Source organism: Panicum virgatum, chromosome 5N, assembly GCF_016808335.1.
Source record: "Panicum virgatum strain AP13 chromosome 5N, P.virgatum_v5, whole genome shotgun sequence".
Lineage (NCBI taxonomy): Eukaryota > Viridiplantae > Streptophyta > Magnoliopsida > Poales > Poaceae > Panicum > Panicum virgatum.
In genome coordinates this window covers 66,979,904-66,993,442 of record NC_053149.1, presented here as the reverse complement: position 1 = coordinate 66,993,442, position 13,539 = coordinate 66,979,904, and the positions used below count along the sequence as shown (strand labels likewise).

Genomic DNA, 13,539 nt, shown 5'->3' with positions numbered 1-13,539 from the left:
GTGTTATCTATCAGTCAGTGACGGGTGATGGCCTGACGGGCTATCAGCGCGGCATTTCAGTGAGGAGCCGTGGCCCTGAAAACGACCGAGAAACAAGAGTTAGGCGCGCATCAAGCAGGTACGAATGGTAGCGCATGCTAATATAGAATCAGCAGCGGTTAACCAGCACCTAATGGAAACAAACGGATCGGACAGGAACGCTGCTTGTGCTGCTGAAGCTTTTTTGCTCACGAAGCAAGGGGAAGGAAAGAAGCTGCAGAGCCTGGAGCTGGAGCTGGCCCGAGTAGGCGTAGCCCCCGAGCCCTGGAGGTGGAGGTGGAGGTGGTTTCGGTTCGGCAGTCGACATCACGCTCCAAGTCTCCAGTGCATCATCCACTGACCACTAGAGCAAAAGGAGAGAATCCTTTGTGGTGACTGCCTGACTGGTGAGGCGAAGGGGGGCCACTCTGCAGCGCCAAAAAGGCTGGTTGGATGGGTCTGCGAAAGCTGGCCCAGAACCAGAAAGCGGCGAGATAGATTCTGTTGTCTGCACACGCGCAGCAGCAGCATTCTGCTGTCCTCATTACTGATCACGGTGCTGATCGAACAATTGTTGCTCCGTGCCTGCCTAGCGATCAGGGGCTCAGGGCTCGCCCGCTGGTTCGGTTTCTCGCTGGGTTCTCCAACGAGACAGGGGTTGTTTGGTTTCACGCCTAAGGCGCCGCAGTCTAACCTTAGGAATGCCAAATATTTTTAGGTAGGTGTTTGGTGCTCTCCTAACATTAGGCTGTCACATTTTTTAGATGCAAATACAGGAGTCTGTCACACAAAAATTCACCGCAGGTGCGGCACAAAAATTCGCCGCAGGTGCGGCACTCGATTCGGACGCCACACATGTGGCAAACTGCTAACCTTAGGCGTGGTGCCTTAGATAAGAAACCAAACAGGCCCAAAAGTTGAAGATGCACGCAACAGGAGTCAAAGATAAACGTCCTTTCCCCTAGTAGTTTATCAAAGGGAGAGAGAGTATCCTTTCCCTCTCGTCGCCGCCGCGAATCAGGTCCGCCGTCGAACCCAGAGCCTCGGCTTGTACTTGTACCTGCTGGGCTACGCTTCCGCGCGCACTCCCATGACGCACGCTCCCGCACGCCACGGAGCCGACAGCGGAGAGCGGTCGAAGCAGTCGAGAACGAGGTCGGCGAAGAGATCACAGGGCAGGGCGGGGCAGGGGAAATCGAACCGGACGGAGCAGAGAGCAGGCTGCCAGGCTCAGGCCGCGCGCCGCGTCTTGAGCGGCCAGATCGGATCGGACGGAGACCGGACGGAGAGCGACGGTGACCAGCCGACGCGTGGATCGGCCGGCGCGTTCCTGGGCGGGCTTACCCACCTTGGCATTGGCAACGCGCCGTGGTCCGTGAGGGCGGCGGCGGAGGACGCGAAATCGGAGAGAAAAAATTTACGAGCTCGGGGCATGCACTACGAGCGTTTAATTTTCCCGTGGGGACGTGGCCGGCGTCCTGCTCTCACGGCTCATCTCATCGGCGGCACTCACGTACATACGTCGTCTCTGATCTGCGACTGCGAGCCACAACCAACCACTGGGGAGTGGCGGATCTAGCGGTGAGGCGGGCAGGGCTCGAGCCCCCCTACTGTCGTGATTTTTATGGAGCCTCTTCTACAAATTTGAGCATGAAGAAGAAAGAGAGGAGCTAGAGGAGGAAGAAGAGGAAGCAGCCCTTCGTGCTGATCATTCCTGCGTTCGCTACTGCTGGGGTTTTCATCTTTTCAATTCAACGTGCGTGGTTGCCGGTGGTTGATCGTACCACAGCACTGCTGCTACCTATACTGTACTCGTGGAGATGGTTACGTGCTGCCGCTGCTCGATCGACCAGACACGGGTACGGCGGGGCTACGGAGTCGACAGGTTGGACAACTACGATATGGCAGTATATTGTATATAGTATGGTACATACGCGCGCGTACACATCAGCCGTCAGATCGCGTCGTTGGCGTACACAAGGATCTTTTACATTGATCTCCGTCCTTAGCGTTTACTCCAACTTTTTAACCAGGACGACTCTAGCTCCACGACGCCCCGCGAGGCGAGGAGGTCAGTCTGGCCCCCGCGCCCATGCCATGCCGGCGGGCAGGCAACGCCACATTCCTGCTGCGTCGGTCCCACGTGCCCTCCCGTCATCCACTACTCCGGGAAAGGCATGCATTCCCTTTGTGGCCTGCACTGCACTGCAGGGTGGGGGCCAGCAGCGAGAAGCAGAAGGCCGCTACGCAAAAGCTGGCCCAGAAAGCTTGCCCGGCAGGCAGCAGATTCTGCTGTCAGCGGTAGTGGGCGTGTCTCGTCGTCGTCGTCGACTGTCGTCAATTCGTCATAATAGTAGCCCAGCTGCAGAGCAGCAGCACCAGCAGCAGTGCAGCACTGACCTCCCTCCTCGTTTGAGTACGTGCCGTGTCGATGCACACGTGGGATCATCTGTTGGACTCGAAGCGGAAGCGGAAGACGGAAGACGAAGACGACGTGCGCGTGCGCGGGCAGGGCCGCGGCCGCGGCGACGGCGGCGACGGCGTCGGGGGGCGAGGCGTCGCGCGGCCGCCACAGTAGGCACGGGCACACGCGCACGGCCACGGTCCCCTCATCCCCGTGGTGCGGTCTTCGTCTCCGGCCGCCTCGCGCGAGGGAGGGGGAGGGAGCAGGGGCACGCCAGAGGCCGTCCAGGGAGGGGAGAAGAGGGATGCGGCGCTCGCCGGCCACGAGGGAGGAGGGGCGCCGCGCCATCGGCGGCCGCGCGCCGGAGCTGAGCTCGCCGGTCGCGAGGAAGGAGGCAGGGCGGCGGGCGGCGAGCTCCCTGGGAAGAGGAGCAGAGGCGACGGATAGAGGAGAGAGAAAAGAATGAAAGGGAAGGTGCGGGGTAAAAAAGAAAGAGATAAAAAAACTGACAGGTGGGGTCCGTGGTTGGTAGTTGGTATAGAAAGGGATGTAGAGGATGAAAAAGTGCGGAGAAATTGGTGGTAGAGGAGAAAATTTTACTGACTAGGACGGGAAATTTTTTTAGAGGAGAGATATAGGCTGTGTTTAGATACACCAAAACCCCCACAAAAACATCACTTTCCATCACATTTCCATCACATCTCCATCACATCGAAACATTAAATGTAGCAAATGACCCATGCATGGAGTACTAAATGTAGGTAAATAAAAAAAACTAATTGCATAGTTTTGATGTACGTTGCGAGACGAATCTTTTGAGCCTAGTTAGGTCATGGTAGGATAATATCTACCACAAACAAACGAAAAGTGCTACAGTGCGCTGCGGTGCTTTTTCCCTGGCGCTACAGTGAATTTCAAGGGAACTAAACACACCCATAGAGAAAGAAGTGCAGATAGCTTGACTCTAACTCTCTGTTCAGACCTGCACTTCTATCCACACTGCACCTCGGCAGCAGTGTGACCACCGAAGCTGTTGAAGCACACGACGCAGGCCGAGATGAATCGATCAAAGGGGAGCTCACGGAAAGCCAAGCCCTCGGGAAGAGTTCCCAGTGGCCGCAGGTGTCCTGAGATCGATGGCCATGCTGCTGACCGTGTTCGGCGCGGAGGACGGGCGCTGCGCCTGCGCGCGACATGCGTCTCCCGCCCCGCACTCTGGGTTGGTCGATCGGAGGAGCTGAGCTGACACGCCCGGTCGCCGCACCGTCGTCGTCTCGGCGCCGTTGGCGTGGGGCGAGAGGGGGCGCAGCGTGAAAAAAAAGGCCGGTGGTGAAAATTACCAGGAGACGCCTGCGGACGGCGGCCACTTTTTGCTGCTGCGTACGGGTACGCCCTCACGTGGGGGCCGTGTTTGGTTTTGCCTGAAAAACGCAAATTTTTTTTGCATCTTCGATTATTAATTTGGAATATTAAATAAAATCTAATTATAAAACAACCTCCACTATCCTCGTGTAAATCGCAAGACGAATCCAATGAGATTTTTTATCGCGTGATTAGAGGATGATTACTGTAGTATCACTGTAGCAAATCATCAATTAATTAACGTCATTAGATTCGTCACGAAAAGTTACATCATTTCTAAAAAAAATTTGTAAATAGATTTTATTTAGTACTCCATGCGGATATTTGTTTTTTTTGTGTAAAATTGATTTAACGTGTAACCAAACACGCCCCATGACGATCGGCTGCGCTCACGGCTCCGGCAGACGGTCTGGCGTTCTTTGGACTAGGACTCTGCACGGCCGCGTGCCAGCAACCTCGGCACCATGGCTGCTCCGTGCTCCTCACCGGCTACCACCACCGTGCGTGCCATCCGCTGGCGCTGGATGGTTGGGCGCGTGCCGGCCCACAGGCGAGAGTGCAATTGGCCGCGAGGGTCAAATATATTGAGTTGTATGTATCAATTAATTGTCTAATTCAACCTAAAAATTTAGGCTGATGCGAAGAGTTGATCAATTCACTTATACTTTTTTAAGCAAAAATTCAGCACCCCTCCCCCGTTTTAGAGGCTCTCTCACGTGGAAATTAGAAGTTGGCTCCAATTATTTTATTTAAACACACCCGTTAGGATTTAAACTTAAAACCTCTGACTCTGATACTATAGTGAGTTACATGCACCAACCAACTAAACCCCAAAAGATAAACTTTAACCAAATGAACACATCCATAACAAATTGGAAAGCCACCGGGTTTCCAAGTCGTCGTCGTCGTCGTCAGTCTTGAGTCCTCGCCGTCTGACACAATCAGCACGGCATTCTAGTAGTAGTTTACCAATCGTTCTCAATTAAAGGTGGAGGGATGGGAGGGGAGCGATTAGTTAATCCGCCGACCCACCCGCTATCCACTAATGTAATGAATCTGCTTGCTCATGAAGACGTACGTGAGTCAAGGTCATCGAGCCCAGACACAAACAAAAGGTTAGGGCCTGTTTAGTTAGCGAAATTTTTTAGGTTTGGATACTGTAGCATTTTCATTATTATTTGATAATTAATATCCAATCATGGACTAATTATGCTTAAAATATTCGTCTCATCATTTACAGTTGAACTGTATAATTATTTTTGTTTTAACTGTATTTAATGCTTCGTGAATGTGTCCAAAGATTCGATGTGGTGGGTACCGTAAGAAATTTTTTGGAAACTAAACAGCGCCTATTACGTAGGTTAAATCAACCGGGACCAGTTTCCTCTCATGCACGCACAGCGGATGCAGGCAATGCAACGCGTCTCACTGGCTCACTGGCACTGCTCCGGGGCACTGCTGACTGTGAGCCGACATGGGCGGCAGGCAGGCATACACATGTCGCAGCCGAGCCTCTCGCAATCGCAAGGGAGATGCATGGAACGTCCTGGGGATCAGATGCTGGCCCTGTAGCTTCAGCGCAAATACCCATGCCCCATCGAGGGCATCGATCGATCTATACAGCTCCACAACGGGCAAAACTGTAGCAGGAGAGTTACCACGCCGCTTTCCGGGCCCACGTGTCGGCGACAGGAGAGCACGCGGCAGAGCGAGTCCCCAACGGTCGTTACTCCTCTTAATAAAACGTTAAATAAAGCAGCAACAAATTAAAGATGCCGATCGAGCTAGCAGCCCAGGGCGACAGTACATCATCCATCACGCTTGATTATTCCCATTCCCATTATTACTTATTCCTGTCTAATCCTAGTTCTAATCTACCTTGTCCCATTATTCATTCGACACCGGATCATCAGCCGTGCCTGCTGGCTGCTGCATCAGCAGCTCGATCACCCTCACCCTCACCCTCTCCCTCGTCTTCGTCATCACTCATCAGCTGCCGCGGATGGCTCGACGGCGCCGGGAACCACGTAACAGCTGGTGGTCGATCGATAGGCACACACTTAATTATGAACGACTTGACGTGCACAATGAGCGTACGTTGGTGCGCACAGTCCCATGCGAGCGTACGCGTCGGCCGCTCACGTACGTGCCGGGCTCCCCGCAGTGTCTGCCTGTCAGGCAAACCGCGGGCCCAAAGGGGGCAAGGACCAAGCGACTCACGGCCTCACGGGCTCCAGGCGGTCAAACTCGCCGGCTTCGTTCGCCCGGCAATGCTACTTTGGGGGTTTCACGAGCAATCGAGCATGCCTCCTTGCGAGAATTTGTGTTCACAGAATCACAGCACACGGCCCGATCAGGCAGCTACTGCCACGGCTTCTTGGCAAACCTTTTTGGGCGATGACGCTCGCGAGAGCCGGCGGCGACAAGGGAGGCTAGCAGGTAGCAGCAACGCGATTCACTTGGACCAACTGCAACAACCCAGCAGCGCTTTGTGGCCAGAGGGGATGCCTCTGCATGATGCTGTTTGTGACGCAAACGAATTTGCTAACTCGGGACCTAAGCAAGGTTGCGCTAACTAACTCCGCAGAAACCAACAATTGCGATCTTCCAACATAATCCCTCTCCTCCTTGCACTTTATAAGGTATGGTCCGTTTTCGAAATAATACTTTGAATATTTATTTATCATATATTATGTAACTTGTAGTTATAAATTTATAATCATGGCAAAGTATACTTGGTTACGAATTCAATCATAAAAATTTGCATTATAAGAGTAAAAAATTACTAGTTAAATCTTACTATTACTAATTGGAGGCTCCTTTGAAGTCTCCACATGAAGCCAACTAGGATCCTAGGTGGACACTCTAAAAAATAAAAAAATTATATAAATTCTCACAAAAATCAGAAACATCTAGCCATCAATCTAACAACTCTAATTATAATAGCCATCAGATCTGTTATCTTTTCTTATAAATTATCCACCTCTGTCATTATGAAAATAGACTAAAGTAATCCCCTAAACATGTATCTAAATTACCCATCTATGCAATTATAAAAAATGTAAAGTAACCCCCATAATCTTCCTGTAAAATACCCACCTATGCCATTATAATACAAATAGCCCCCTAAATTTGCATATAAATTATTCAATTATATCATTATTAGAAGTTAAATTACTCCTAAATCTGAATTTAAATTATATAATTATAATAAAATATTAAAGTATCAATATAAAAATCTAAATTACGTTTTCTATCATTACTAATATTATTGTTTATATAAAAATACTACTCACGATGTGTCACAATGTATCTATGTATGATGGAAGAGATAAGACTACCAATTCACAAACAAATAGTTCAACTAAATATATATATATCGAATACATGTGGAGGTGGGATGCAAAATGAAATCTATTGTAACTAAATAATGATAAATATATATTCTAGAGTATGTGTTAGAATATTTAATTGATGAATACATAATTATAATTATTGATCTCATTCTTATATTAATTTTAGTTAGCCCGTGCGGGAGCACGGGTTGATAGGCTAGTTATTAGTTAAAGATTGCAAAATTTGAATCTAAATATGTGTGTGCGCTTTTTATAAGTGGGAGGAAGTAAAAGAAACGAGCTAGCATACATGTCCAGATTTGGTGCCTTTAAATGCATATATCCAGCAATATACGTTGCTCATCTCCATTGCTATTATCACCTTGGTTTTCTCTATCCTCATCCCACGTAACGTCTTATATCAGCATCCAATATACTCCCTCTGTTCCATAAAAAATACAAATTTGCGTTTGGAAAAAGTTCTATAAAGAGTGCAATCCTAGATATTTGATCTCAGCTATCTATCTAATTAAGGGGTCAGATTTAATTTGCATGCTAAAACTAACTCCATATGGCGAACCAATGAGGGCACACGTCTTTTCACATCACCACTACTCTATATAGAGGAAATTGCACTTTTTCATAGAATGGAGGGACTACCTACCAATAGCATTGTTATCTCATTGCAGTCTGGAGAGGACAAATTATAATTGCTCTAAGTTGACTAGATATTTGACACTTCCATCACCCGTGAGAATACATTAGAGCGCCTCTTTGTCTGCACGTAACGAACAAAAGTGGATGAGATGTTATCACATGATTTTAGCCTTTTAGGAGCACATATTGAGTTCAGTTCCTGAAAATAAAAGAAAAGCTTTAGATTAGTCTCCTCAAGTATCTTCAAAGTCCAAATAACCCCCTAAACTAACTGATTTAGTAGCTTGGTGTATAAGATTTCTATAGCAAAAGTAGACAGATCTATACGGCGCCCCTTTTCTCTACACAAAGTGCGAATGCATGTATACAGCCACCGAGGTGCCTCCATATAAAACTCGTGCTTGTTCTTCCACACCTCCCCTTTGCTCTCTTGCACTCCTCAACAACCACCTTCCATTACTTTATCCGAGCAGGCGAAAATGGTCAAAGAATGAGAACAAACCAAACAAAGCTTCAACCACCAGCAGCCCTCTCGCCCAGCTCACAAAACTAGACCAGCACTAGTGACCAACCCCCCACGCTTTATATATGGACTCTACCAAAAAAAAAATCTTGTAATCAAAAGCCAAATAAGAGGAGCACAGCAAGAGAGGGAAAGGGAAAGGGAGAGGGAGAGTGCGAGGGAGGAGGGCACATCCAAAATACTCCACCTCCATGTAAGAGCTGTACCCACTACAACACCTCACCTCCCCTTCTCTCTCTCTCTCTCTCTCTCTCATCTCCAAGATCTGTCGATCACACGCACCACGCCATACACAAGCGGCAGCTTTTGCTCTTGCTTCCTCTGCTACCTGCTTCTTCCAGTTCAATCGCAATGCCATCTCCCCGCCAATTCTTGCAGCTGCTGCTACCCATCTTGCTCGCCACTTGCTGCGTCGATGGCGCCAACGGCCCAGACGCCCTCGCCACCGCCAGGAGGCAGCTCCACCAGCCCTTCTTCCCGGATCAGCCCGAGCAGCCGGCCGCGCCACCGCCGTTCTTCCCGACGCTGCCGGTGCCGCCCCCGCCGCAGATGCCGGCGGGGCAGGACCAGCCGACGTACCCTGCCCTGGTGCTGCCCAACACCGGCTCCAGCGGCGCCGCGCCTCCGGCCGGCGCCTCGCACGGGTCCAAGAAGGCGTCCAAGCTCGTCCCGGCCATACTGCTGCCGCTGCTCACCGTGGCCGTGCTCGGGCTGTCCATCGCCTTCTTCTTCTCGCACCGCCGGAGCAATGCGGCGCGCGGGGGAGGCGGCGGGTGTGTCGGTGGCGGGGAACCCAAGTTCCTGCACCCGGAGAGGACGAGCCTCTTCTCGCGCGACGAGTTCGGAGGCGGCAGCGGGGCCGCGCCTGCGGCCGCTACGTCGGCCGAGTTCCTCTACGTGGGGACCTTGGCGAGCAGAGCGGACGAGAAGAGCAGCGACACGACGTCGTCCGGCGACGAGGAGTCCCGGAGCTCCGGCGGATCGCCAGAGCTCCGCCCGCTGCCGCCTCTGGCGAGGCAATGCGCGCCGGCGCCGTCGAGGAGCCCCGGCGGGGCCTCCCCGTCGTCCGGGGACGAAGAGTTCTACTCGCCGCGAGGCTCATCGACAAAGACCTCGAGCTCGCGCAGGACTCTGGCAACGGCAGTTCAGGCGGCACTCGAAGCGCGCGACCGCTCCAGGACCCCGTCCCCTGGGTCGGTCCTGAGCACGCCGTCGTACCCGTCGTCGCCTGGTGCGACGCTGTCCCCCGCGCCTGCCTCGCCGCCTGCCTTCTCCAGCCCAGGCGAGTCCGGCCGCCGCTCTGTCAAGTCAAGATCGGACAGCGCGCGCGTCGTCATCCTCCCACCGGTTCCTCCGACTCCGCCACCACCACCTCCCTTCGCACCGACACTACCACCACCGCCTCCTCCTCGCCGGAAGCCACCGTCCCCATCACCACCGTGCTCTCCACTAAACGACAAACCAGCTCTCAGATCCAGCACCGACGCCATCTCAAGGAACCCATTCGCCCAGCCAGCACCCCCACCGACAAGCACTCACCCGCCAGCTCGGCCTGCAGGCCCACCACCACCTCCTCCTCCGCCGCCGCCGCCGGTGGGCTACTGGGAGAGCCGTGTACGGAAGCCCGACACGTCCAAAGAAACCCGCTCGCCGGCGCTGTCGCCGCCACCCCAATCTGCCAATTTCAGGGGCGTCCCTGCACCCACCGACGCGTTCCCGAGCCGGCTGCCGGAGAGCTCGGACCAGGGCGACAAGTCCGAGGACACAACGCCACGGCCGAAGCTGAAGCCGTTGCACTGGGACAAGGTCCGAGCCAGCTCCGACCGTGTTATGGTGTGGGATCAGCTGAAGTCCAGCTCATTCCAGTGAGTAACTCTGCCAGAAAATTCTCATCTTTTTTCCAGATGCATCAGCTGTTCTTGGTCGGTGTCCTGACCAGTCTCGCTGAATTCTTGCAGGGTTAACGAGGAGATGATCGAGACGTTGTTCATTTGCAACCCAGCGAACGCGCCGGCGAAGGAGGCGGCGAGGAGGCCGGTGCTGCCGACGCCCAAGGCCGAGAACAAGGTGCTGGATCCGAAGAAGGCGCAGAACATTGCCATCTTGCTGCGCGCGCTGAATGTGACCAAGGAGGAGGTCTGCGACGCGCTCTGCGAAGGTGAACAAGATCCTATCTGACACCAGTTCTTAAAATTCACCCATTTTTATTCGCTGCATACATGCTGGTGTTCACAGACTTTTCGATCGCGTAGCTCGTTAGCTGTGAGCTGGTGTTCACTGACTGCAGCCATACTTGTCCGTATCCGTATAGTATGGTTGGCCTTTTAATAAGTTTCTCTGAAAGAATTGAATGCCAGCATATAGCCGTTGCAATGCAAGTCGTTGCCGAAATGGCTGGCCAATTTATGCTGAAAATCACCGGATGCTTCAGGCCTGTTCAGTAGGTACAGGGAGTTATATCTGCGGTGAGCGTGTGAAGAATGTCGGAAATAGTATTACTTTTGTTCTCATCCCTCCTTACTAGTATGTTCTAGTATTTCATAGTTGCTCACAATAGGAACTTCCATTTTTCAGTCGTTTATCATGACTTTTTATGGAAATCAATGTATTCAAGTTGGATAGTTGTAAAACTCAGGTTTTTAGGCCAGAATTGTTTTGCTGGTATTGCAGAAGATAATACTAATTGCTTTTCACTTTCCATTTTGTGGACTTCACTGATGTGCATGCTAATCAATCGTCGTGAGAAAAATGTGCTAACCAAGTTACCATGCCTGTCCTTCAGGCAACACAGAGAACTTCGGAGCAGAATTACTGGAGACCTTGCTAAAGATGGCTCCGACCAAGGAAGAGGAGATTAAACTGAGAGAATTCAAAGAGGAGACTTCTCCGATTAAACTTAATCCCGCTGAGAAGTTCCTCAAGGCAGTCCTTGATGTGCCTTTTGCCTTCAAAAGAGTAGATGCCATGCTTTACATTGCGAACTTTGATTCAGAGGTCAATTACCTAAGGAATTCGTTCGAGACCCTCGAGGTGAGCATTGTACCTTTTGCATTTCTTGTTTCATTGTATTATTGGGACCATCGCATCTCCTCACTATACTATACACATATGTGCTAGATACAACAAGCAAATTTAGCATTGGCTAGTATGTATTCTCACCTAATTCCCTTTCGTTTTTTACAGACTGCTTGCGATGAGCTTAGAAGCAGCAGACTATTTCTGAAGCTGCTTGAAGCTGTTCTGAAGACAGGCAACAGGATGAATGTTGGCACAAACCGTGGCGATGCACACGCGTTCAAGCTTGATACTCTGCTCAAATTGGTTGATGTCAAAGGCACCGATGGACACACAACCCTTCTGCACTTCGTCGTGCAGGAGATCATCCGAACAGAGGGCGCCCGCCTCTCTGCCAGCACCCAAACAACTCCAAGAACCCAAGTAAATCCTCTACGAGAAGAACACGAGTGCAAGAAGCTTGGCCTCCAGGTGGTGGCTGGCCTTGCAAACGAGCTCAGCAATGTCAAGAAGGCAGCTGCCATGGATTCCGACGTGCTTAGCAGCTACGTTACCAAACTTGCTGGAGGAATAGAAAAGATCACCGAGGTACTGCGGTTGAACGAAGAGCTGAAGTCAAGGGACGATGCATGGCAGTTCCATGATAGAATGCAGAAGTTCTTGAAGAAGGCAGATGACGAGATCATCAGGGTTCAGGCTCAGGAGAGCGTGGCGCTGTCGCTTGTGAAGGAAATCACCGAGTACTTCCATGGCGACTCTGCGAAAGAGGAGGCTCATCCTTTCAGAATCTTCATGGTCGTCAGGGACTTCCTCTCGGTTCTTGATCAGGTCTGCAAGGAAGTTGGCAGGATCAATGATCGCACAATCGCCAGCTCGGTGCGTCATTTCCCGGTGCCGGTTAACCCAATGATGCCGCAATTGTTCCCCCGGATTCATGCGTTGAGAGCTGGATTCTCCGACGATGAGAGTTCAGCTGCTTCAGTTTCATCGCCATGATCACTGGTAGTCTGCCAATATAATTTTTCGCGGACCATCAGTAGAACGTCGCCGGAGGGCAGAGGGATACAAATGGCAGCGAGGTGTCCATTTTTTTTAAATTTTTGTACCTGTAGATTATAGAATGTACAAGATTTTTGCAAATATTTATTTCTATATATAAGAAGGGATAAAATCTAGATCAGAAGAGGAAAATATAAGCAGTTGATACATGTATGCGGCCATCGCTCTTCAGTTCAGTCTGTAGTCTGTACATACCTTGAAGCAGCTGATCAGATAATAGATTTATCCATCTCAGAACAAGACGCAGTAACAATTTCAGAAAAAAGAAGAAATCTTCAGAATTGTAAGGTTGATGGACTCTGCTGTACTTGAAAAGGAAACAAAATCCATTAAAATCTGGCAGTGCCAAGGAAGAAAACATCAGTCTGTGTTTGTCATCATATTCTTTTCGAAATCATTCTTGTCACCATCTTTGCAATTGCACAAATGGTCCATACCCGGATACCCCAGGCATACACCTCAAGGCCAATTTTATCCGCAGTAGTGCAGTAGAAGAATCTTTCCTGTCACAGGAGCACCCTGTAATATCAGACACTGTTAAGTGTTAACAACTTCCCCATGTGGTAAAACCAGCCTGGATGAATGGAGTAAAGCTGCAGCAGGCTTCCAGTTGGGACATCTGGACTTCTGGAGAACCAAGTCCCTGCAGCAGCAGCGATCAAAATCAAAAGTTTCCATGGCCGTGTGAGCATGGGAAGAAGAGAGGGAGGGAGCAACGACGAAGCGGGCTGTGGTTTGGGTGGGCGCCATCGCTGGGTCCCCATCCCATGTGAGCGTGACAACCATGCGGTGGTTCGGGTCTTGGATGCACGCCCACACAACGTTGCGGCCGGGGGCCGGCGTGGCGTCGCTGCCCTCTCCTACCAAACTCTTTTCCCTCGCTCCCATCCTGCAAGATCGCGGCGCCTCACATGCGGTCTCTTGTCCCCGTCCCCCGGAGGCTGTGTGCACCGTACGGGAATACGGGATGGATGCTTAGGTGACGCTAATGGCCGGCCTCAATCATTGACCCTCCAAGGCCAACCAGGAGACATATCTGGTGCAATCACGGGACTGGTGAAATCACCGTGCAATCCGACTAAAAAGGTCTTCAAAAAATTCTGAAAAAAATCATGAATGTACATCTCGGTCTACCCCATCTACATATAAATTTCCACGATCAAATT

General features: G+C 51.1%; 1 protein-coding gene across 1 annotated transcript; it reads left to right on the top strand.

The window, feature by feature from the left end:
- The first annotated feature begins 8,412 nt into the window (after positions 1-8,412).
- On the top strand, positions 8,413-12,602 carry LOC120676843 (formin-like protein 1). The gene is made up of 4 exons (XM_039958172.1): positions 8,413-10,164; positions 10,258-10,457; positions 11,082-11,329; positions 11,483-12,602. Exons 1-4 carry the CDS (start codon positions 8,651-8,653, stop codon positions 12,308-12,310), a joined length of 2,790 nt encoding a protein of 929 aa, XP_039814106.1. The 5' UTR covers positions 8,413-8,650; the 3' UTR covers positions 12,311-12,602.
- Positions 12,603-13,539: the final 937 nt, after the last annotated feature.

Coding starts and splice junctions, on each gene's coding strand:
- LOC120676843 (XM_039958172.1), top strand. CDS start 8,651: ATGCCATCTCCCCGCCAATTCTTGCAGCTGCTGCTACCCATCTTGCTC. Junction 10,458..11,081: donor CTGCGACGCGCTCTGCGAAG/GTGAACAAGATC, acceptor CCTGTCCTTCAG/GCAACACAGAGAACTTCGGA. Junction 11,330..11,482: donor ATTCGTTCGAGACCCTCGAG/GTGAGCATTGTA, acceptor CGTTTTTTACAG/ACTGCTTGCGATGAGCTTAG.